Genomic DNA, 26,369 nt, shown 5'->3' with positions numbered 1-26,369 from the left:
TGGGGGCTCTTGCTTCCCAGTGCCTTAGAGCTTTATTTCTAAAACGTGGTCACAAGCAAAGAGAGAGAGGTTTGCTCACAGAGGAGATACACAGACTGAACTCTTGAATTCAAGAGAACATTAAAACTGGTGGCAGTTCAGAGGTTGTACAAAAAATTAGACTTGGGCTCCTGTCCCCCTGCTTCCTGGCTGAATACCCTGGGTGTGTCATTAAAGGATCTGGACCTCAGTTTCTTCACAGGGAAGTGGGAAAATAGAATCGACCTCCCCAACACTATGGGGACAGAATGAATCAGCGACACAACCTTCTGCAGGCAACGGCCTTATAAACACATGAATTAGGGAACACAGAGGCAGGACCTGGCCCAAACAACAGTCTTCAGCCAAAAAATGACCTACCCCTCCTGGAAAGTAAGGAGCCCACCATCACGGAGGTAGTCTATCTGTTCATTTCACTGCCCTGACAGACAGGGATTTTCAGCCATCACCTGCCTCCGTGAACCCAATGACTTACTTTATACCTTTCTCCATTTTGCCCCCTAATTTTGAAGCTCTATTTTTCTACCAGCTCTCAGAATTCACAACTTATACACAGGCACATCGGGGGAGGGGGGGCGATACATTGGTTCCCCGGAGCCCCCACTCTGGTGATAGCTGATGGAGGACCCTCTGCCCGCAGCATCTCCCTCCTCCACCATCACAGGCTTGCCACTGAGCTAAGGTACTCCTGGAAGAGGTCACTGCCGACTGGTTAGTGTCTCAGCTATTTACAGCACGCAGTGAACTCTCAGGACACTTTTTGCTGATAAGAGAATAACAGCAAAGTGGCAAATACACAGAGAGCATGGCATGAACCTATGAGCTCTTGGTAGTCTCTGAGATCAGTGGAGAATATGGAAAGGAGTTGGTGAAGATTCCAAAGACACACCAATGCTTCTTTCGATTTTTGCCTTGGGCTCACCCACACGCAGATGCAATGCTCAGACTCACAGCCAAGCAGTGGGAGTGAAAAAGGGTCCCGGGCTTGCTGTGTAGAAAGAAAGGAGGCTCGCATATGTATGGGAAGTGATGGGTCTGGCTGAGAAACAATGAAATGATGGGCACTCAGTGGGGCAGGGGAGAGAGAAAAGAAGAAAATGACAAATAGAGTCCACCTGCCAGCATCACTGGTATTCATAATATTATAATGCACTGTGTTCCACGGCAAACTGTTAAAACTCCACTTTGTTTCTTCTTCTTAAGGATGACTTGTCTCTTGAAAAAACATGGACTTGTAAAAGCAGTCTAGAATAATGGCTCCATGTTTAGGTTTGAGCTCTAAAGACATGAGTTAGAATCTCTAATCCATCAGTGAATACCTATGGGATTTAGGAAAATGACTTAACCTCTCTGTTTCCTCAATTATCAATCAGCATGAACCCTTAAGGGGTTTTGTGTGAATAAAAATGGGACCTCTCTCTCTCTCTCTCTCACACACACACACACACACACACACACTGCTTTGCAAAGCACCACCCATATGGCAAGCAAGACTCAATAAATGTTACCTGCGGCTCCATTTTACCAAATGCAAGAGTTTAAGACCCTTCTCTTTGGCTTCAGTATTCCCTGGAGTTTGAGATCCAGAGCACCCAAAAACATTTAGTTCTAAAGTTCTACATAGTTGCAATAGAAATACCTTCTTTTGCTTAACTGAAAGGCTAGTTTGGCTATTATTCCCCAGATCTGTTTTCACACAGGTTATCTGTCAGGCACCAGGGCAGGGAGAGGTGAAGAAAAGGGAACAGTATTGGGGCACGGGTCCTGCATTCAGACATACTCACCGAGTCTGGGTCTCGCTGCTGTTCGAGGAAAGCTGAGAATTCCACCAGGCGAAGTTTGGTTGTGCCAATGGAGCGGCCCTGCCAGGCAGGGACTGAGGGAGCTGGGGCCGACGCAGGTTCAAACCCTGAAAGACCAAAGTCATCTTCACACCTGGCCATTCACTTCCCTTGGGGTAGGGCTCTAGAAAACGGATGACCCAGGAGGAAGGCCAGCAGCATCTGGGATGGAACTACACTAGGTGGTGGCAGAGGTCTGGTCAAGTTTCCTGGAGGTGGTGGCCAGCAGGCACACATAGTCCTCCTAATGCCAATTTCTGCATGGCTACCAGCTATGGCATGAGGTCACCTGCCCCTAACAAAGGGACCCAGGATAGAACAAGGCAAGGGTGATTGAGGAGTCAGAAATGAATGCTTCCAACAACCTCCTGGAAGACCAGTACAAGCCAGGAGCTTCTCCGGTTTATCCACCTCCTTTCTTAGCTGCAGTCAACCAGCATTAGAGAATTCTCTCAGGGTGGCCCAGGAGCAGAGGGCAGCATGTGAGTGCATTTTCAGTTTGGGGCTCCTATATCCAGAGCGATTCTGAACATGGTGGGGGACAGCTGGTCAGAGTCACGGTTTCTAGTTTGTGTGCACTGTGTTCCTAGCAAGCTTGCCTTTAAAGAAAGAGAACTAGGAATTAAAATCCACTTATCAAAGAAAGGGTGACTAAAATCCAAGTGTGGCCTCCAGACCTGGCTGGCTCATTTCAGTCCACTTATGAGAAGGAGGGGCCGCAGCAAGTGTCCCTCCCAGGAGGGAAAGTGGTCAGGCTTCCTATTTCTTTAAAAGCTCATCTGTGGAGCTCTTAGAAGGTGACCGAGGGAGATGGGGAGGTGGGAGGGAGCCCCTATGCTCCTTCTCAGCTCCCAGCTAATCCCTGTCTTAAGAAGGGTTGCGGCAAGGAGGGGCCTCCATGGCTCTGCAAGAGGGATAGAATTGCAGCCGTGGAATGTCCATTAGGGGCTTCCTGAGAGGCAGTCCTATGGAGACTCACCTGGAATGGGGGCCGTGACCGCTGGCTGGATGGGGTAGGCCTGCTGCACGAAGGGCTTGACGCTGGGAACAAAGGGGTGGAGAGAGTCAGGAGCCATGACCACAGCAGCAGCTATTCCCCACACCGGCCCTGGTCTCTCAGGACTGCACACTCAGCTGGGGGTCCCCACTATCAGCTTCCCTCCCTGCTGGAGGAGCTGGTCACTCTAATGGAGAAGGGTCAGCAGGGTGCTAGGGACCCACCAGCTCCTACCAGCTCCACGGCACCAGCTGGATAGACACCAGCCTGACCTCCACGTGCTGTGGTGTCTGCCTCTGAACCCTTTCCTGCAGAGACAGAGGCCAGCGATTGCCATTTCCACAGTAAGTTTGGGAAATGCTTCAAGCTCTCCTTCTGCAGGCCAAATAGCTCAAGTTCTTGTGGGAAATCTATAGGCAGGATTTCCCTTCTGCTTTTATTCCAGGCTGTTCTTATCTTCCAGTTTACTGAGCTTGCTTCCTTTGCCTTCAAGGCATCAGAAGGACTTTCTATACACCGTCCCCACCTCAGGGTAAGTCAGAACAGAAAGGGTGCTGAGAGCACCCCTCCATCCTCTCTCAGGTGGACATTTCTCAGGGAGACCCTAGGCTCTGCCTGTCAAAGCCACCAAGGGACTGGGCCTGTGGAGGGTGCAGCCTCCCTGTTTCCAGCTGGCTGACCACTACCACTCGAGAGGGAGGAGTGGACGCCTCTTGGGGATCTGAGTGTCCCTTCCTGCTTAGGTGAGGCGGATAACAATGGCGCATGACTTCGGGGTCTCATATTACAAGGTCTTTCTATTCCCAAGCCCAAGGCAGACTGGGCCTAGGAAAACTCTCCCCCAGGATGGCCAGTGAGCAGCCCATTGTCAGTGCCAGCCCCTTCTCAGACTTACTCTTGTGAGGATCCTGGTTGCCCTGTTTGTATCATTCCTGGCCAGAACTGGAAGGCAAAATGCAAGAGGCTTCAGGGTTATGAGTTCACATCACAGCACAGTTCAGGGTCTACGCATTGCAACCTCTGCTAGAGACTGCAAGGTCAGATTATCCACCAGCTGTGGAGCGACCTGGTCGCTGGTCACAGTGGCACACACAGTTATGACCCACATCCTTGTACTAACAACCTGGGGCTCCCTGTAGCTTCTCTTCCTGAAAATCTCTCTGACGGCAGGGACTGGTCTGTAGCTATCTCTTCTCCTGGCACCTAACAGGATTCTGGGTGCACTGAAGGAGGCTCACAATATTCTGACTGCTTTTCCCAGGCAGCCACACATCCTTCTCCTGGTTCTTCCTTCTAAACACTCCCTGCCTCCATGGTTTACAGCACCGAGAGACCCTAGAGGGCACAGGCAAAGCTTTGGACAAGAGGCCCTGTGAGCTTCAAAACCAGAGGTTTGGGGAACTCCAGAAGCAATGCAGACACCACGTGCTGTGTAGTCTCTGAAGACTATTGCCTGCCGACCCCTGCTGGAGAGGACTCCCAGCCCTGGATTTGAGGTTAGACATTACTAACCACGTGATTATGATGAAGATACCCAAACTGTTTCTGTTATTTAGTAACCTCCATTTTCTCATCTATAAAATGGTGATAACAATAAGAGGCATTTAAGATGACTGTCAGGATTAAATGAGATCATAACATTAAGCTTCTCAGTCTGTGGCAGGTGCAAAGTGATAATGACAACAGAATCCTCTGTCTCTATAAGGGCTAGTAGTTATTAAGGGACCCTGGGACACTGGGACAGAGAACAAGGTACAGGAAAAGCAGCAGAAAAGGCAGATCACAACCAGAAGTGCACCAGAGAAACAATCCCCTGCCTTAGAGAACTAAGATTCCTTCCTCTTGCCCCTCTCATCCTCCTCCTTCACTTCCTTCTCCCCAGCCTTTGCTTTTCCTCCCCACATTGCTTCTTGCCCCCTCTCCCCCTGACTTACCCCTGGCGCCCCAGGGAAGGTGGGGCGTGGGATTCCAGGCAGCCCCAGCTTGTTGTGAATGGCAGTGGCCGAGACAATCTGGGCTGACGACATGGCGGCCATGTGCTGCAGGGCCTTATCCTTGGCAGTCTGATCCTTGAGGGTGACAGTGACACACAGACTTAGTACAGGACGCACGGCTACCAGGCAGCTTCAACAGGCACAGCCACGAGCACAGGGACTAAAATACAGAGCCACGAAAGAGGCCAGAGAAGCAAACATGCACGGATAAACACAGGCAGAAGGCTAAACACACTCAGCCTACCACTACCTCTGAACAGTTACTGAGAATACCCAGTAGCCAGGTTTAAAAAAATATTTTTAATCCGTTTTCCAACAGAATGGGAAGCCTCTAAGTAGAGGGAACAATGTATTTATTTTTCCAGCTTCCAAAGGGAGATTTTTCCAATTACTTAACATATACGCCAGGAAGGAAAACTTAAAAGCCCTGCTCTGAAGCATACAGTGGGAGGAGCGGTGAAGGGAGGCGTGGTGGTGGATCTGGAGCAGGACCATCCACAGCGGGGAGCCCTGTCCGTGCGTGCTGTCACGGGCCACAGCCCCACGGACGGCTGGAGTCGTGTCGGGCCTGGACGCCCACAGACATGTGGTGGGGGAGGCTCAGAAGCGGAGGGGACAGAAGGGGCAATGGTGGAGCCAAGCAGCATGCTGGCGGGGTGCATGCTTTCTCGGATATCCCCGCCGTAGGTCTAAGGCTACACAGGTTCTCTCTAAAGCCGAGGACACAGGGGATGCTACAGGTAAGTGGTGTCTCCTTTCCTAAATGGCTCTTTATTTATTTATTTTTTAAAGAAAAGCCAAGGCTGATGACACAAAGCTAGCCAAAAAGTCTGCCAAGCACAGCTAAAATACAGAATACTCAATTTGGTGAAAATACTTACCATGCTTGTTACCTGGATACAATAATAAACAATTTGTTAAAAGGATTGCGTACAAAGGCAGGGTTATTTTTCTTCTTCAGTTAAAAATATATGTATGCAAACAAATAATAGTGGGGTATAATAAGATGTGTAGGATAGTGGGGATGCCAGGAGTGTGGGTTTGTTTTTCACATTTTAGGAAGAACAACCCAGCTAGCGATCTAGAAAGGCAGCAGCCATCGAAAAGGCAACTCAACTCTTTGGAGCGGGCTCTGTGGTCTCCCGGGACAAGCGGAGGAGTGATCGGACCCCTGATGAGGGGCAGGCCCATATCGTGCCGCAGGGCTTCTTCTGGCTGTGAGTAGAAGGTCTGTACAATCTATACCAGGCCAGGCTCCATCAAAGCAGGAATTCAGTGGTGACCTCAGAATGAGAAGAGCCCCCTACAGCTGCCCTTCAGAGTTCAGGGAGGGAAGTCAAGGGAGGCTTCAGGCTAAGACACCGAGTACCAGCTGAGAGGTGGCTTCACAGTTACAGATTTACCCAGAGGTGATGAATAAACATGCTGAGGTGCCAAAGGCAAGACTGAAAGAGGTTTAAAAAAAATCAAAATCTACACAACAACTACTAAGAACTTACAGGAAAGATCGATTAGGCGCTTCCAAGGTGAGGATACCATTTTACCCCCTAACTACCAGGAACACAGTGTGAATTTTAGAAATGCTTGTAACTAGCCCAACATTTACAGGAGTTTTATACTATTTCATGCATTTCTCTCTCAATACAAAATATAAGGAGTCTCATGTTGCAGCTTGTTGGGCTGCACACGGTCGTTATGAACATTTCTAAGGGCAGGTACTGTCACTGAACCACACCTGGAGGGCTCCTGAATGCTGGTCCCCCACGGAAGGGCCCTAGGGGGCTGGAGGGATGCTTCTGCTACACTGGTTAGAGGGGGTTCTTCCAGATGTGGGCCCACTGGCTAATCTTCTGAGTGTTCTACTAATGCTAGCTTCTGCAGCGAACTTTTTCTTTTTGAGATCTGAAACACTTCAGATACTGGGGATGCCAGAAAAATGACAAATCTTAGCATTGGGGGAGTTTTATGACACACAGAGATCTCACTGCCCATCAAGTTACTCTTATTTGGCTGAGGTGCCCGTTGCTTCATCATCACCTCAGATGGACTCCACGTGTCACAAATGGAAAGCACAGCTCCAGCCCCACTCCCTCTTCTCCCTTCGCTGTCAAGAAAGAGTACCTTGACATCAGTACAAACTCACCTCTTTCTTTTTGAACTCTAGTCCCCAAGCCCCTTAGCCCCTAATGAGAAGTTATAAATGCTCTTGGGGTGATTTCTGAAACTGAAGAAATGGCACAGGTGTGACCACAGGAGTTTCTCCCAAAAATGAACCACCTGACAACTTCTCCAGGACCCAGCTCAAGGGAGCTGGGAAGTCAGACGCCCCAACTTCTTGCCTGGCTGGCTGAGACGAATTCTGAGGACTTGGCTCTATTTCAAAAGCACAGCAGAGCACTGCTCTCACACCTGAGAGTTGTGTGCTTACGAAATGCTGCTGACAAACAACTCTGCTTGCCCAATCACAGAGGGCACCTCTGTGCACCAGGGTGCTGTGGCCCTGCCATACAAAGTCCAGGTCCACATGGAAATCAGCTCCCTATGTCTCCACAGCCCACGCTTACTCCACTTGAGTTGTGTCAAATGTTTCCCTTTGCAAGGTTTGTTGGAAAGTTCTTCAAAAACGGTCACCAATGTATGATACTTTCTTCTTTTACAGGAAAGTCAGTCAATGAGGGAAGGAGAAGCATCATCACCTTGGCTGTTTAAGTCACACAACTTCAGAACAATCTTTCTTTTTGTTCGAGTAAGGGTTGCTTCTCTTATTACCCAGCCTTCTGCTAGGATCCCAAATGAAAAGTTCAAAAGCAGGAGAGCCATCAATTGCATCCACTGCACCCACTTGGTCTATGCCAGTAGTGTATGTATGTGTGTGTGTGTGTGTGTGTGTGTGCAGGAGCCTTAGGGAACCTGGTTCTAAACCTACCTCTGCCTGACTTTGATGGGTTGTTCCACTCCAGGCAAGTCATTTACCACTCTCTAATTTTCCTCATCTACAAAATACAGTTGGCCTCAAGTCTTCTGGTATTTGTACCTATGTGTGAGTTCCTATGTAAGAAAATACATCTTACTACATATAGCTAAAGACCAGTGAAAAGATAGCAGGATATTAACTTTTAGGCCGCTCTCAACCATCTGTCCTAATAGAGAGAAAGCCAAGTGTGGAAAAGAAATTTTACCTCAAGTAGAAGTTCTTTCTGTGCTTGACCTACCTATTTGAGAATAGGCAATTTTCTGCAAATGGACTAAAATGTCTGTTCCAGTGATTTCCTCCCTTTTGTAGAAGAGAAAATCTGACTACTCAATTTTATAACATCTGCCCTTTATCTATGATACATATTTGAAAATTAAAAGGATTAAAATTTTTTTTGTTCAAAATGGAAAGGTAACCCTGCAGATAATAAGCACCACAAGGGCGATCTCAAAATCAGAACTGAGAGCCTGGCTGTGAGACCCACTCATGCTGAAATGGGAGTTCCAAGGATGCTGAGCTGAGAGAGTTCAAGGGAAGGAACTCTTAAGTTGTCATTTGCAGCCTAGAGATACATATCTGGCTTTGAAAAAAAATTTAACTCTTAGTGTCAGAACTGAGTAAACTGCTTCTTTGTGTCACTCTAGTTTGGACTTTTAAACTTTGCACTCTGTTCTCACACTCACCCCCGACTAAAGGGGAAGGTATGTGGGGGGAGTTTGGAGGAGGAGGGAAAGAACTGAAACTTAAGTAAATTTTAAAATATAGGCCACATTTGTACACCATATTAATTTTATTCTACAATGTTTTTCACACCAATATTTTTCAGATATGGATGAGATTTACAAAGGATGAGCATGCTGCTTTATCATGAAAGACTGTTATTATGTCAATACTGTGTTACAGTTGTTGATGGCTTAGATTACAGGAGATACTCTGAATGTGTGCCTCTGTGCTGGAGGGCCTGCATGGACAAGAAAGATGTGTCCCAGGAAAACATTTAGACAACTTCACACTGACTCCTTACTAGTGATTTTAAGCTCCTCTCCCCTTAAGATTACAAAAAATGAGACCACAAGAAACTGAATGTTTTGGGAGTGGGGAAAAAAAGGTCAATCTCCCTTTTCTGACCAAAGCCTAACCCAAGCCCATGACCTGGAATGTGAAACATATTATGAAGCAGGGAACATGGATCCAGAGACTACTGAAGGGGAAAAGGATGAACAGTCTGTGTGACCTAAAAATGGGGGTAAAGCACCCTAACTCGGGGCACATGTCTCCTTACCCAGTCTGCCTTCTTTACTGTTCAATTTTGGGCACATACTGTCAATACCCTCACTGCCTCAATTACAAGGGGTCCGGCAGGCTCTGCTACAAATAAACTCTCAGTCTGAAACCTTTCAAATTCTCAATGTTACTAAGTAAACAGGCTTTCATATTTCATGAAGCAGAGCAAGGGCAGCTGCCACAAGTCTGGGTTCCACTGGCTGCCTCCTTTTTTATGGTTGAAATGTACACAATGTTTGGCAAATGTCTACATGTAATATACATGACAAGAAGACAGGGTAGCTCAAGCGCACATGGCTAGAAGGAAGAGCTGTTCAAACTTGGGATGTTTTATGAGTTAGTTTCTGGCGATTATGGAATCTTGTTTCCTTACCCCGTCTCTCCTATGTGTCCCCAGCTCTTGACTTTTCTGGGGAATCAATCATCTCATAATTTTTAGGCATTAGCCATAAATAAATAATAAATATAATATAAAAAGGTTAATAACATGCTTGAATGTACGATATTTCAGTTACCATGGACTAAACGCTAATGAAGAGCAGACCAGATCAATAGATTCCAAACAGTTTACTCAAGGGCCTTATTTTAGAATTTAAAGCTAAGACTCCAATCTAATTTATTCATAAGGAAGCCTACCAGTACACCAGGGAAAATATCTAAAGTTAAAAAAAGACCATGGATTCAAAAACTCTTCATGGTTCTTAAATATGCCCCCCATCTTCAATATACTTTTCCAGCAATATTTAAAAAAAAAAAAAAACACAACAGAGTAAGGGAGAAAAGACAATCTGCTTGCAAAATCACTTTTTCAGAAAAAGACAAAACACAAACTACTTTGCTAAGAAGTAATTTTGCAGATGTTGTTTCTAATCTTGCACTGTGTGGATTCACATGACCTCTGCAATTATTAGTAGTAGCTCCTGAGCAGATAAACATCACAAAACTCTATGGTGGTTTGGAGAAAGGATGGAGGGCACTTGAATTTTTCTAGCCATGATCTCTAATTTGCTTATTATTAGAGAAAGCAGGAATAAATACAAAAGGGGGCTATTTCGGCCAGGCAATAGCTGATGCGGAGGAGAGAAGGCACATTCATACTTCTCCAGAGCTGCTATCTAATGAGGAGCAATTAATTCAGCTCATTGTATGTCCAAATGCCAAAGACTCCATTCACATCAAAGAAAAAATTCTCAAGGCTTTTATCATTGTTCTTTTTTTTTTTAATGTATTGAGCTATATTTAGTATTTTATAATTGTCAATAGTGTCTCCTTTAATTCTGATGCGAGGCTTTAGCATCCTAATGTTGTAGATGAGAACCCTTGTGTTCTGTAGGTGTGCCTGCTCACTCTCCACCAGAAGCCTGGGGTTTAGGGCAGTCAATGCCAGGTCTGTGCTCTGGGGGAGAAGGCACCCTTCTGACCTCAGCCCCCCTTCCTCTGGGAGGTGACAGTAAGAAGCAGGAGGTGGCTCTCCCCTGAGAGGTCAAAGGAACCCAAGCTGGCAGCAGGCTCGAGTTTAGCTCCAGAGGGAGTACTAGCTCCCACCACTCACTTTCCCAGTTTAATTCAGACACAGACACAATAAAAAGCAGGCTCCGTTTCAGGCAGACAATACAGGCACATCTCAAGTCAGGGAAGGGAGTGCTCGTCCTCGGCCAGCACTTTTTGGGGAGGCAACATGCCATCTTGGGCTTCAGCCTCAGTTAGCCCTGGGACAAAATTCAGAACAGTGACCCTGGGTAAATCACTTAGTCATTGCCAGCTTCTGCTTGCTCATGTGTAAAGCAGAGAGAACCACATCTACCTTCAGGATTGCTTTGAGAACTGCATCAAACACTCAGCTCGGTGCCTGCAGCCTTGACATTCAATGAACCTGCGGTCCAGGGCACTATCCGTGTTTGATCCTGCCTGAGACTAGAAATGCTTAGGAGCTCAGGTCCCAGGGATATCATCTCGGGGATCACTGTAATTCTAGGGCACTGTCTACCTTGGAGACTGATGAATAATGGGGTTTTGCTAGGAAAGGATAAAAATGCAGAAAGTGACTATTTCTGTTGCCCTTAAAAAGAAACCCCAAACTTGGCTCATTTCAGAGAGAAAATGTCTTCAGTCCTTTAGTTCACTCATAAGTCCTGCATCACCAGATGATGGATGAGAAGTTCTAATCCCATCACATCCAAGCAGGAGAAATGAAGTATCTCCCATCTTAGTTTTAATTTGGTTAAATTAAAAATCAAGTAGTATAAGTATAACTCAGGCGAGAGGGAACATGTCATGAATGCAATGACTCCCCCAAGGATTGGGAGATGCAAGGAAAGGCTGTGTGTCATTTTCCAGATCACCCGACAAGGCCGAGCTTCTCGATGCTGAGACAAAGAAGGCGGTTGTTTCAGGCTTCCTTTGCCTGGTATACTGCTCCCGCCAACTTGTGAAGGAACACTGTGGCTCAGAGGGGTGACCGGGAGCACAACCAGGTGAATTAAAGATTGTCTTCCCGTGGACAGGCCCAGCCCTGGAGAATCCGTGGCACTACCAACAGGATTCAGCAGCATGGACCCTAACAATATTCCAGCAAAGTTCTTGAGCTCCTCAAGAGAATTAAATCAACAATTTGAACTTTAAGCTCTCTGTTTATTGGAAGGAATGGCAGATTGGAAAGAATGGCCTGTTCAGAAATCAAATCACAAAGGCCACAAGGGCGAGAATGAAGAAAATGGCCTCAGGGAGTAACACTTAGGGCTCGTAAATTAGTCACTAAGACTGGACACAATCGGGGAAGCTCAGGCTTTTTCTTTTTTACTGGGATGATGCAATGTCAGCAAGTTTTTTTTTCTTTTTAATACACATCCAAAGCTTGACATGAATATATCTATTGTCTAAGATGTACTGCTGCTGAAGTTAGGGCAGACTAAAGATTTCCTCCCTGTTAGGACTGCTTAGATCACACACTCACCAACACACATGCAAGGCAGAAGTGGCCTCATCTTCATGGGAAGATGATGGCCCACAGTGTGGTGGTGGTCTGCAGAGCTGAGCTGTGGCTCCCACCAGTCACTAAAGTCAGCAACTAAAGGACTGTATTTTTATTGCTAACAGAGAGGCCTCCTGGCAAGGCCTGGACAACCTCTCTGGACAATCAAACATACAGAGATAGAGACCCAGAGCAGGAGACACTAAGTGGGAACTCAATAGGAAATAAAAGACTGTTTCATGTATAGAGAATATGTCTGCATTCTTTCTACAGCTTGGACAACAAACCTGGAGTTTAAAAAATAGTTATGATGGATTAATGGGAAATAAAATAATTCAAAGTAGAGAAAAGTTTCTAAAGTTTTAGACCAATCCTCAGACTGTATCACAAAAGGCTCAAATAGGGTGCCTCTCACTACCCTTCAGGGATTCTAGTAAGGGGCTATCATAGGGGAAAGGGAACAATCAGAGATAATGAGTGAAGCTGATGTGGGTGACACAGCTGTAGATGCTGGTGACACAAGGCTTCAGGGAGATCTCCAACTCAGTATCCTTGGAATTATTCACAGCCATAGTAATTGCACAGATCCTTCTAGAGTTTATGAACTAGACCTAGTCACAACACTGTGGATCACCCAAAACCTGCTTTGCACCTTAAGAATAGTGGGTCAAAAAGATTTTGTCTGTGCAGAAGCCAAACACATGGTGCTCCCATCACCATGATATGGTGCCTTCAAAGCTCAGCTCTCTTCTAAGACCAGCAGTAGTTCTGGTTGATTTCTTAGACTTCAGTCAGGAAGATTAAAACCATTAAATCCCCCCCAAACCCACAACTGAAAGTATATATAATTAATGCCCAAACTTCTGGCACACACTCTTTGCATTTTCTTAATCCTGTTAGGCTCTTTATCCTCTGCTGCATCGTGTTGACCCCTTCGATGCTTCTCCCCACTGTCCAGTGTCTGCGCCTAGCTCTTCATCTACTCACCTCGCTTTGTCACCACTGAAACCATGCCCTGGAATTTCTTGTCCCTTACATCTCCCCCTTATGGTCACAGTCTGTGTCCAGGGCCACCCAGAAGGGCTGGCTAAGTCTATCTTGGCTTAGACTTGTTTAAATTGTGGAGGAAAGTCTCATTTCACGCCAGTGGCTTTAGCACAAATTTCATGGTAGACAATGGGTAAAAATCTAAATTAATTTAAGGACAGGGACTAAAGAAGAAAGTTTTCTTTCTTAGATATGCTCAGGGAAATAAAAGGCAAGGAAAGACACTTATGATGGGGGGTCTGGGGAGAACTGAGCTTGGCTGGGTAAGTAGGAGTTAGAGGAAGTTACAAAAAAATTAAAATAATCTCTTGCCATTTTTTTTTTCACTTAAAAAATTTAAAGGAACTATGTCATAATGAAAATCATTTCTGGATAGTACAAACATGAACGAGTCATACACACATCACTCTCCACCCTTGTTTACTTGTTGTTTTAAATTTAGCAACAACAAAAACTTCATAGTGAATTTTGATATACACTCAGTTAATTGCCATTACTTTAAGAGACCCTAACCTTTAATAAGCTCAGTGTTAAATGCTGCTATTGAAAATCTTTCTGAAAACTTTTGGTATACACTTTTCAGACTTAATAAGGATAGAACTTTTAAACATAATTTACTCTTTAAAATTTTAATGAGGAAGAAAGAGTGCAGAGCAGTCAGAGAGGCCTAGAATGAGAGCCAGCCAAGGATGATGGCAAGGTCCGTGAGGGCCTCGGAGTGGGCCCAGGTGTGTCAGCACCCTGCCAGACCCGCACACCTCTCATGTACACTCTTGAAGCAGCCCCTGAATTAGTTGCCCTTTCTCCAGCGTCGCCTCCCACCCAGCTATCCTCCAAAAACGACCAGAGACCTTTTCAAAGCATAGATCTAGATGGCCCACAGAGGAACCTCACTCCTTAGCGCACCTCCCCATTAGGCTCCTCTGGCCTCCTTCCATGCCTCCAACTAGATGGGGTTCTTCATGGTTCCCCAAATACCGCCCCCCCCATCTCTGGAGATTCACTGCCTTCCTCTTTGCTCACTCCTGATGGCGCCTTTCTCTACACTCAGAATTAATCATTCTTTTTTCACTGGGCGGCCTTTACACTACTCTGTTAAGTGTCTACTGCAGGGCCCCCTAGCTAGGAACAATCCACTGGAAATCTCGTATTTCCCTCAAACCTGGCCAAAAATAACAAAAAAGTTTAGTGTTCCTCAAACAGAGACTCTCCTTATTCCACTTTACATGCCTGGCATCTACTAGCAGGCCTAGAACACATGCTGGGCTCGCAACAGAAAGTCACCTGGACTGGATTAAGTAATCATTTCTGCACTTTGAAAGTTCGAATCTTTGTGGAAATGTTAAACTTTTAAAAAAACATTTTTTTAAAAATTAAAATTAAAGTCAACAAATTTGGGGCTTATCCGAGCCCCATACAAGCACTTTGAGAACCACTGCTATTAGCAGAGGCATAAGACTGACCTTTGGAACTTATTCTAATCGATTTTCAAGAGCGTGCTTTTGTAGCTAGGATGACTCATCCATAACTGTGAGGTGAATGACCACTCTCATTCTTGAGTCTGTTTTCTTCAGAGAAATATGGCAGAACAGGCTACAGAATGCAGAAAAATATAAATTTTCAATGGGACACTCTGGCCTATCAAGGCTGGAGGGTCAGTTGATAGGCAGTCTCCTTCTCCTGCCTCAAGAAGTGTGGTGTTGCAAACCTTATTCAATGGAACTGCCAAAGAGGCCATTGCAAAGAACAAGAGAGGGTAAGCTTCAATTAAAACAGCTTTTACTTGTCTATATACTGAAGGTTTCAAGTAAAATTTCTATCTCGAACATGAGTTTTGGTGCTTAAAATAGACTGAAATCCCCAATCTAAAGATTCTACTATATCCTTTCTTGGGAAGTAGAGAGTGGCTTATAGGGGAGAAGACTTGCATGCACACTACACCTGGCAGGAGTCCCAGTTCTGAGTAACCCACATTTCAAACTGCAAGGAAGAACATGGAAATGCTAACTTGGCTTCAATTTTCACCAGAGAGCCACAGGCCTTGGTCCCCCTCAGACATATGCAGTCCTCTGACTTCCACATATGCATGTGGAGAAGGAAGCCTGGCAGTGCTTTCAGGGGAGGTCCCAAGATGGTCAGCATGTCTACCAGGAAGCCTTGCTACACTTCGGGCAGAGCATAGCACCTCTTGTAAGCCTGGCTACTTCCTGCTATCACCACCATCACTCAGAAGTTATCCTTATTGTCTACGGGATGACGTCAACTTTCCACGGCAAGTTTATCTCATTAGTTAGAGTGGGAAGCCAAGAAGATATGGCTATCAGCTCGACCTCACAACACACTCAGTGAAATGCTCAATCCTGCCTCCCTCCAATGTTCTGGTCAAGTCCAGAGCTGAACAAGGAAGTGTGGATGGCGCAGTGAGATCCCCTTACCCGTGGGGTCAACAAATCTGGGTCTCTTTCCTGATAAAGGCTCATTAGCAATGTCAAGGGGAATATCTTCAGGATAAAATGCCCATGGAGGTAGGCTGCAGATCTGCCAGGCAGGTGGCAGCCAGTCTTAAGTTACCACCACTGCCCGCACACTCTCAGAGCTGTAGCTGGGACCACATCATTAGAGTTTTTTATGACCACCCCACCGTACATTCCAAATTAAGTCCACATTGACCAAGGGCACAAAGTTCAAAAGCCACCTCACTTCTATGATGCAGGTGTCTAGTGAAGGGCTGGTACCCAGGCCTACCTGTACATTTCCAAGGCATGAGAGTGGGGGCAGGTCTCCTACAGTACATGCTGGGGAGAGCCCCCTGCACTAGATGAAACCATCCTAGGGCGAAGTGATTTAGGATTCACAAAGATTCAAGTTCAAATCCTGATTTCATTCCTTACTAGGCTGGGGGACTTTTAGCAATCAGTTCAATTCCTGGAGCCCTGGCTTGCTAAATATTATTCATAAAAATCTGGACCAGTGGAACACACTTCAGAGTGAGTGTAAATGAGAAGATACAGAAGAGGCTCTCCTACCCCAATTCCTTGTCTTTCAGTCACCAAACTCAACAGTACTTTCTCTGTGCAACTCGACCCCGGGTCCTCCCCCTCCATGTTTTATTTCAGTACTTCGGCAATCTTATCTAGCAGTGCCCCATATTTCACATCCCCAGATTGCATGGCTGGCTCTGTAATAGGGGATTGGCAATTAACTGCCCACCTCCCCGCCCCCGTGAGGAGTACCAGGCCTAGAACACTCAATTGGTATCAGCTGATAGGAAAAACCAAGGATTCACCATTTCCAAGAACAATGTGGTAGGAAGAAAAGGAACAACAGGAAGATGGAGGTGGTTCTTGAAGCCGAAATCCTGAGCCAGTTGCTATGCTGCTGCCTCTGTTTCCACCTCCTCCTCCTCCCCATTGCTTGCCCCAAAGGAGAGTGGGTCAGGGGTGAGGCGGTGGGAGATGATAGGAGAGTCTTCTTTTACTTTTTAAGAACAAAATCAAACAAAACTCTGTGTGTGTGTGTGTGTGTGTGTGTGTGTGTGTGTGTGTATAAAATGTGATGGCAAAACTGTTTCACTGCGGAAGAGTCTTAAAATCACCATGTAAGAAAGAATGTTTTTTGCATCCTTTGGGGGTCCCTTGTGACCTAGAGAGCTTCAGCTTGAGGCTGCATGCCCAGCTGAGTCTATAGGAACCACACAAGAGTGCAGAAATAGAGCAGTTCATAACATTGCAGATGGAAACACAAGATTGATGCCTGTCAACCTCTTTGTACATCATTAATTCGTTAGCTCAGAGAAACTAGAAACAGAGTCAGAATTTGAGCAAACACTGGGGTAGTTACATCCACATAGAGAGGACTGCACCTTTGGTTAAAAAGCAGGATCTATGAAGTTATCTTAGTCTTCCAACTGCTCAGCCAGTGCAGCTAAAAGCCAGCCACCATCAGCCACACGTGCGAGCGAGCCAGCATGCCGCCCAGCCCACTGCAAAGGGCACCCCAAATGCTCCTTCCTGTCCCTACTCCTATTCCACAGCCAGTCTTGTTTACATTGAAAAAAAAAAGCTGGGCAACTTTGGGAAGGGACCCAGTGTTCAAAACTCAGTGCTGTGGTATCATACCTCGTGCTTTCAAAGAAAACCAGAAATTTCCTTATTGTATGTGGAAAATCAGAACAATTACCCAAAAAAAAAAAAAAAAAAAAAGGCATGTGGGGAAGGCAACAACATGATCTAGAAATTCATTGTGATTATAAAGTATATCTCCTCCATGCAAACTACAGTCTCTTTGCATTTCTAAAATAAAGCATCATGGGGGGGCGGGGAAGTCATGTGTGCTTTACTGCAAATTCTGGAAGGGGAGAAAATAGGAGGAAATTGCATTAAAAAAATTGTCCATGCCTCCAATTTTGCTAGAAACATAATTTAAGATACTGGAAAATAAGGTACATGTAAAAAAAAAAAATTATGAGCGGAAGTTCCCATCTCTTAAGATCCACCTTTTGCTTTTAAAGGTCTCCTCCAATTTCTTTTTTAATAACTTAAAAAGATAATATTAAGCAATGTGAAAGAAATCTGGTGGAAAAAACTCTGTTGGAAGAACACATGAAAAATTTTCTGAAAAAAGGCACACTTTTCATAAGTAGTCTTAAAAATATATCAAAAATACAAATTAAAATAACTTTTCTAAATATTTTAAAAATAATTTTATGGTGATCACTGTGGAAGTGATTCTTTTTAAATAATTTTGACATGAATTTTGTATGTCTGGATTTTTTTCCCATTTCTATCTCAGGGCTGCTTAGTGGATGCTTAAAGGTTAAAATTTATCATGTTTCTGTGCTGAAAAGTTATCAAGACCAGCTCTCTGCTGCATTTGCATTGTTATTAGGGACACACACACACACACACACACACACTCTCCCACACGCACACAACCAGCTTAATGTGAGGCTAGTACAGAAACAGAGAGATTAGACACAAAGAAATGTAAACAGCTCTCACATGCGAGGAAACTAGGTTACAAGAATCCCAGCACCAGGCATTCACCAGTCACCATGGAAAACAGGAAGTGAGATGCATAGCAACCACAAGCCAAAAAGCAGGAAAGCGCATACCTTTAGCTTGGAATGAAAATCACGAGATTTCCTTCTGGCAAGAACCTGAATGTGACTAGACACCTGCAGGGTAGGGGAAGGGAGGAAAACAAAGGAAAAGCCTGTAACCATGGAGATGAAAAGCCCCCTACAACTGGGCAAGCCAGACGTACCTTAATGGCGGCTTGAATTTCTCGAACTTTCTTTCTTGCTAAGACCTGTATATGACTAGACACCTACATTGTTCGGGTTTATGAAGGGAAACAAAACAAAACAAAACAAAACAAAAAAAGGAAATCAAATATAAAATCGCTACTCTTTGGGAGGGTTTGGGGTGGGGGGTAGGGGGAGGTTATTTGCATCTCAACAAAGCTCTGCAGTTAGGAGTAAAGTCCCAGCCAGACCAAGCCCCCAGCGCAGCTCTAAGCTTTCAGACTGGGTCACCTCTGCAGTGACTGGGTTCCCGAGGAAAGTTCAGGCTACTCTTAGTTTTCTCACCCGGGAGAAACACGGGCATGGGATGAGAGGGAGAGAGTGGGGTTGTTTTCTTTATAAAATTTAGAAGGTTGGGGTAGAGGTAAATGAAAATATTTATAGCTTCTCAGTATCAGGAGGGAAAATCCCTTTTTTCTCAATTTAGAAGAGATTATCCATAAATTAGCACATTCTGTGGAATCAAAAAGCTGAAGCTGTCGGTTATATTCTGATCTCATTAAGAGCTCTGGATTCTGTAGCAAATGTTAAAATAATACTGACATGTAAATTAGATCTCAAAGAGAAATGGAAAGACCCAGTTAGCAGAGCATTTTTTTTTTTTTTGCCCTTATAAATATCATTAATCCTTCCACTCTTTTGGGTATTGACTGGGCGCCAAGTGGATTTGCATATTATTACAAAGCGAAAAGTGTGAATACAGCCAGCCATCCATCCTGTTAAAAATCTGGGTTGAAAAACCACACGGATTTGCTGAACAACAAATTCACATTGGAGAGGTATCACCAACTGCTGCCTGAAACGTCCCCAAGATGCCGGGGTGCAGAAACCACGCCAAGCCCAGTTCTCAAACACAATGATTCTACTGGGTAAATACATTTGCATCTCTTTTAGTAGGACTCAGTTAAATTTACAGGAGTCCCTCAATAAAGGGCATGTGATCAGAGCTCATGAACCACACACAGCCAGGTCCAGTACTTGCAGTTTGTTGGGAATTAGATCTGTGTGTTTCAGAAATTTAGTACCTCCCATTTAAAAAGTTCAGCAACTCAGCCTTCAAGGCAATTACTTCTTTTCAAACACTCTAGAAACTCTAGAAACAAATTTATGATAATAAATGATCTTTTATCTTTAACTTTGTCTTTGAGTTTCAATTATTCTGGTTTTTTTCTTTTCCCCAATTTGCTTTTGTGATCTTTTCATTTTCCAAATGTCTGGAGAAGCAGGAACTCCCCCATCCTCTTCACCCCTCTATCCAGCTCCCGCTTTTGTTTGTTTTCACCCGAATTTTGTTCTTATGTGATTGTCTGACTTGATGAGGGCCATTGTTGGAGGGAATATCCCCCCAACAGTCCATTCCCTCCTCTGAGCCTGGCAGGAGGCCACTTCCCTCAGTGCTGACTCCAGGCTCGGGCACAGGGAGCACTGCTGGGGCGAAGCTCTTCCGTTATAAACACTCATGAAAACAACTCATCACTGAGCAGAGAACTGGAATCTACTGCTCGGGCTTAACAAGACCGCAGTTGAGCTTGCCTTGTGGTAGGTTATAGTTTTTAAAATCCATGCCAGATCAATCGGCATAAAGTCAACATTTAAAAAATTTTTTTTTCCCTGAACTCATCCATGAGGTTTGATTTTGTTCCCTCTTTCCCTTTTCCCTCTTTCTTTTTCCTTAGTTTCTTTTCCTGGTTTTATTAGACAATTAAGTTCGATAATGTCTCGTCAAGTCCAGTTCTGAACTGGGTCAGAGACTTGGGCTACTTTGCATCAGAAAGAATAAGGACAGGCAGAGCCCAGAGTAAGGGCAGAGAATCCTGATGCTACTCTGCCCAGAGGTATTAAGTGGTAACATCATTTCAGTCACAGCAGCTACTGACAAAAGCCATAGCTTAAGGAGCAGCAGTTCCCTGGACGCACATCGTTCAGTATCATACTCAGGCCAATACTCATGGCTGCTAGTGTTACTTTTTCATTGAAATGATGACTCATGTGAGGCTGTTCCAGGATTTTACATCACACAAAATCTCAAAATTGCATGACTGCATGTGTATTTGCACCTGCAGCTTTTGTAATGTTTGCAGATGCACAGTTTGGGAAAGAAATACAAGTTTTAAAATGCAGCGCTAGAGCAGTTCATACGCTGTCCTTCGAAGTGAAACTTTCCCATATGTGTATAAAAAGAACTGAGACCACATCATAATGGGTCACTGAAATGATGAATATTGAGACTGGGCCAATTTCAAACACCTGCAACACTGACGTCCTTACAGGGAACTCAAGTTGGGGGCTCCTAGGAGCCAAAGCACAGCCAGCCACTGCAGCCAAAATGCCTCGGTGGGCCATTCGCTGACATGCACAACTCCTGGGTAGGTTATTTTACCTGTTTTCTGGTCCGTGTCTTTCCTGTCCTGAGTTTGATGTATCTGGCTATCAATTCATTCCTACCTGAAAGAAAGAAGAATTTACATTAAACTGAGTTGCTTTAAAAAAAAAAAAAAAGAAGTCGTCTCTGAAAACTAAGAAGCGAATTCAGAATCAAGAATCTTTAAGTTGCAGCTGTTAAGTCTACTAAGGTCAGAAAAATGAAACAGCAAAATTGTTTATAAAAATATTTACAAGGTGGGCCTCCCCTGGTGGCACAGCAGTTGAGCACTGGGCTGCAAAGCTGCCTGCAGCCTCTGCAGTGCCGGTTCAATCCCCGGCCACTGGCGAGGGTCCCACATGGCGCTGCAGACCTCTCCTGCCTGCCTGCTGCTCCCCTCAGCAGTGTATTTCGTCAATCTGCCTGTTCTGTTCCCCTCTCTGGCTCGGGTGAATTCTCTCACCCTCCTGCGCTTCTGACTGTACCCAGTGCTTGTATAAATAAATAAATAAATCTTAAAAAAAAATTTACAAGGTGACATTAGGATGGATGGCATTTAATTTTAAACTTCGGTCAGCAATGGATGTGCAAGCCACAATACAAGGAAGGATTTGGATGGGAATACACACATTCTTCCCACCCAGGTTTGTATTTATAGTTCAGTCCCATTAGAATCAGACACAGGAGTATGAACTGTTGTGGTCACCAAAAACCTTATGTACAATAAGCAGATGCCCCCTAAAAGTAGACACAAATTACACATAAAATATATCAGTTAAAAAAAACAAAACCAGACTCCTCTCCTCCAAACTATATACTCTTCGTGGGCAAGAAAATGCCTAAAAGCATAAACAACTCCCTCTCATCCCTACTGCTACCAGGAGATTGAGAAGTCTCAAAATAGATCACCTTAATTTCAAGAACATAATATAATAGAAATGCTTATCCCCAAAGCTAAATGGGAAAACATAATACTAAGTCACTACTACATGAAATAAAAACCCATTCATACAAGACATGGGTTCAAATTATAGCCATCATCGTGACTCTATGGCTAGCTGTATAATTGCTGCTTTCTGTCTCACTTCTTGGACATACTGCACACTTGAAGAGGGCTAGAACTTTCTCTTGTTTCTCAAAGTTTCTCAGTATCCAGCACACTACTTAGCACACAGAAAGAATAAACGAGAAAATACAGCCTCAGAGAAAGAGTGGGGACCGCCTCCGCAGATGTCACCTGGCCAAGTAAAGAACTGGCAGCATCAATAAGGACCAATACCAGTGTCGTTATGTAAAGACATCTGGTCTGAGAATTCTGCAGACACTGCCATCTCAGCTTAGGATGCTCTGTCCACCACCTGCCTGCTAGGTCTGGAAGGCAAAGGAACTGTGGAATCTTGGGGCTGAAAAGTACCTCTGAGTCATCCAGTCCCACCTCCAAAACACTTCGTCCTCATAAGCTTAAAACCATTGAGAGTTTAGGAAGCAGCTCATTCTATCGTAAAACATATTTAAGAATTAAGCATCCCTCCTTATTTGAGATGCCCTATAGCTTTCACCCCCAGATTCTTCTTTTTCTTCTTACCAAGAACAAGGCTGGCCCTTTATGCACATGACTGCCTCTCAGATATTAGAGACAGCTTTCAGGTTTTCCTGCCTATAGTTGTACCCAAGCTAAAGCTCCCCTGTTCCTTTGTTATCTGTGACCAGCTTTGGAATACTCCACATCCATCCCGTGGCTATCCTTTGTCTCTTTTTCTTTCATAGCCATCAGCCCAGAACTGTAGTGATGCTCTGGCTATGACAGGTCCCTGGTGGAGCCGATCTATCGCCTTCCTCAGCCTAAATACTCTATAGCTACCTCTGTTGATGCAGCCTAACACTGCATTTGATTTTGGGAGACCACAATAAACTACTGATTTATATCACCTTGAACTCCCAGGTCTTCTCTCCATGCTACTCAGACATATGGCTCCCCTTATCCCCAGTCCTTTCATACATAGTTGGGATTTTCAGATCCAAATAGAGAATCTTACACTTATTTCTATTACATTTTATCCTGTTAAATGAAGCCTAGCACTCCAACCTGTCAGGATCTTCTCATATCCTGATTCTATGGTTGAACTCACCCATTAACCACAGGAAAAGGGCCTCTAAATTCAGTTTTGAGGATTGCTTTTCTAAGCATTCCTTTTCAAACTTTTGAGAACTACCAATATCCCCTGTAGTGTCATCGGGTCTACTTTTCCATCTCTCAGATGGTTGTACAGGTTTTGCAATTTGTCTCAAACGCTCGCTAACAGCAGAGCCCAGCTAGGAGTGCCTAATTACCAGAAGCCAGACCTAAATGACAACGTCTGCAGACAAGCCAAGCATCCTCCAGCTCCCAGCCTCACTATGCACCCTGCTCAGGGCTGTCTGAGTGGCCAAGACAAAATAAATCCAAGGCTCTGTATGACAAGCAATTTCATCTGAACCTTGTCCAGATGGCAAAAATGTCGGTGCCCATCCTTGCTTATTTTCTGTGAATGCAGACAGAATACCTTGATAAGTGTGTGACATGTAACTAGTTTAAATTTCTTGTGGCATTGTGCTGAATGGATGAGATTAATATCCAGGACAGTGACATGTGACTGCATACCCTATAGTCTTGCAAATGCTCTCCCAACCCCGTGGAATTAAACGTCAATTCATGCTTTGATAAAAGGTCTTCTAATATTTACCTCTACAATTTGTCCTCAATGAGTATTTCTGTGTATTCAATACTAATACTGAGCTACAGTGATCATTTCATTGAAAGTTCATCATTTATGCCTGTTCTTTACATGAGCAAGATCACCTTTCAAAAGCCCCTGTTCATTTTTTCTGAGCAGGTTTCCAGCCATAAAGAATAATTAACTTGAAGTTCCTCTGTTTCTTCTTGCCACACCATAAGGAATATTGCTAATTTAAATTTTAAATTCAAAGACAACTAATACTAAGCATCTACTGTGACCTTAAAGCAATGTTAAGCCCTTTATTTTTTTTTTAAATATTTATTTATTTATTTATACAAGAACCGGGGAACAGGCCAGATGCGTGGGAGGGTGAGAGAATTAACCAGAGACAAAGTGGGGAACAGTATAGGCAGACTGACAAAATACACACTGCTGAGGGGAGCAGCAGGTGGGACAGGAGAGGTCTGCCGCACCCTCGCTGGTGGCCGGGATGGAACCTGCGCTGCAGAGGCTGCAGACAGCTTCACAGTGCTGCGCTCAACCCCCTGCGCCACCAGGGGAGGCCCAATCCCTTTATTTCATATGAGCTTTTTTTAATGACTTTAGGGTGGTTGTGTGCACAGGAAGCAATATATAGGTTTACCTGGTTTTTAAAATGTAGGTTTCATTTGTTTTTTTTTTTAAAGCCTAGTTTCAAATCCAACTTACGTATCTTACAGTTTTTACAGTCTCTCAAAGGGTCATTTGACAAATGGGTGATTCAAGTTACAAACCAGTGAAGTTCCATTAGACATTTAAAACTATTTAATTTAGAATGTATTTGTTTTCTAAGTTTTAGAATTGCTTAACAAAACATCACCTTAAAACAGTTCTTAAATTGTTTTAAATTGTATTAAATTGTTTTAAATGCTGGAATACTGCTTACAAATCCAGTAAGATTTCAACCCTCCCAATAATCAAATCTAAATCTTCACTGCATACTTAATTTGGAAATACTTGCTAACCTGTTGCATGGACCAAGTTATTTCAAATAAATGTTTGAAATATAAAATATGTATAAATCCTTTAAATAAAAATCACATATCCTTGAGTCTATTAAAATCTTCTAGCTTTCTTCCCCAAATTAAAATATGTTTACCCTTAGGGAAACGAGCATACCACTGTAAATGATTTTAGAATCTCTTTTTTGGCTGCTAGGTGCTGTTTGTATTTTGGCGACATCATCCAGACTTTAGATGAATTCTTGTCAAAGACCCTGATAGAACTTCTTCATCCTTATTTACATTTCATAGCATTGCCCTCCATATGGGGGCATCCAGAGAGCCCAGGACCCTGGATTTGAATTGTGGTATCATGGTACGCGGCTCCCTCACCAAGGGCTAGGAGCTGAGCAGCACCATCACCCATGTAGTTAGCAGCATCCAACAGTCCACACAGCAGTCTTGTTTTACAGCCATGATCAGAATATGGTGTTAACTCTGACTTTTTTAGTCCTCTCTTTTAAAGCATGTGTGTACATGCTTGATGCAGCAAACCTTACTTAATGACTTTTAACAAAGTTAACTCTAGTTAGACATGACATCCCTAAACTAATCCTGAAGTCATGTGGGACCCTCTCCTCTGTGCTGTGTATGATGCCTGTCTGGTGCCTCGAGGATACAGAGAAGACAGTATACCTGCCTATACGGAGTTCACTGTCCAGCATAAAGGCTAAGAGAAGTGAGCAAATCAGTTCTACAAAGCAAAGTTATTTCCAAATAACTCAGGAAACCTAGAAAGCCACCCCAAAGTACTGGAACATAAACTAGGTTTTTAAGGGAAGATTGCATTTCCCCAACATTTCGAGAAATTTCAGACATACAGACAAGTTTTTTGCACTATATTCTATCACTAAGATTCTACTTTTCTTATTCCATGCTGTATCATGCCTTTCCATCTGTTAATTCCTCTACCCATCCACCAAACCATCTTACTTTGTTGTTGTTGCCAATTCAAAATAAAGGGGAAGTGTGATGATACACCTAACCACCTACATGTGCACATCATTAACTAGAAAGATAAGACTGATTTTGACAGCAGAATGGAGGGTCACTAAAGACTATTCAAGATGGAGGAATGGTCTTTAATTTCTTTAAAGTACATAAGCAGAAAACTGGGACTCTTTGAAAAACTACAACTGCTGGCTGACCTGCAAGTCCCCTGAAGCACTGCACTTTCTTTCCAAGCCTAGGAATCTCCAGGTTCTGCACTAGTCGCAGCCCCAGCACTCAAGACTCACTTGGTGCTTTAACTACCTGTAATAACTTATAGAGCTGAGTGGTAATGCCACACATCACCACTAAGTGTCCTTATACTTTAGTTTCTCTGTAGCATGAAGTTTCTTTAGAAATATACAACCAGCAGTTTGCTAAGTCACTGGCTGGGGTTGCCCTGGCTTTTCCGGCTAGCAGTAAGCAGCAGCAAAGACAAACATAGCCTGACCTACAGTTTTTATCCTGTAATTCTCACCAGGTTCTGCAATTCAGTTTTTATTTTATTTTTCTTCCTTTTTAAATAACATAACACAGTTGAAAATGAGCCCATCATTGGCTTCACTTTCATCCCAGATTGCAGTTTAAATTTCCTGCTAAAACAGATAGAAATTCTGGCAGGAAGGCATGGAGTTTGCACCGTGCTTGCCTTACCCCAGACAAAGAACTGGTTAACGCAGTTGTGGGCTCTGTGTATAATGGGATGTGGCCTCAAGGTCATGTTTGAGGCACAGCAAATGCAGGGTCTGTGGCTAGAAATTGTAGCCCAGAGACACTCAACTTCAACAGAGTAAGAGGCACTTGGTAA

General features: G+C 44.2%; 1 protein-coding gene across 1 annotated transcript in view; it reads right to left on the bottom strand.

Moving 5' to 3' along the window:
* TEAD1 (TEA domain transcription factor 1) overlaps positions 1-26,369 on the bottom strand; it is a 160,639-nt gene that overhangs the window by 41,787 nt on the left and 92,483 nt on the right. The window contains exons 2-9 of the mRNA XM_084254488.1: positions 20,833-20,893; positions 18,413-18,475; positions 18,261-18,323; positions 5,753-5,764; positions 4,812-4,946; positions 3,773-3,819; positions 2,860-2,921; positions 1,824-1,948 (exon numbers count right to left, since the gene is read on the bottom strand). Of these exons, the coding sequence (XP_084110614.1) occupies positions 1,824-1,948; positions 2,860-2,921; positions 3,773-3,819; positions 4,812-4,946; positions 5,753-5,764; positions 18,261-18,323; positions 18,413-18,475; positions 20,833-20,893 (568 nt within the window). The remainder of the gene's footprint in view (positions 1-1,823; positions 1,949-2,859; positions 2,922-3,772; positions 3,820-4,811; positions 4,947-5,752; positions 5,765-18,260; positions 18,324-18,412; positions 18,476-20,832; positions 20,894-26,369) is intronic.

This window comes from Talpa europaea, assembly GCF_964194135.1.
Source record: "Talpa europaea genome assembly, chromosome: 1".
In the NCBI taxonomy this organism is placed as follows: domain Eukaryota; kingdom Metazoa; phylum Chordata; class Mammalia; order Eulipotyphla; family Talpidae; genus Talpa; species Talpa europaea.
This window is presented reverse-complemented; position numbering and strand designations above follow the sequence as displayed.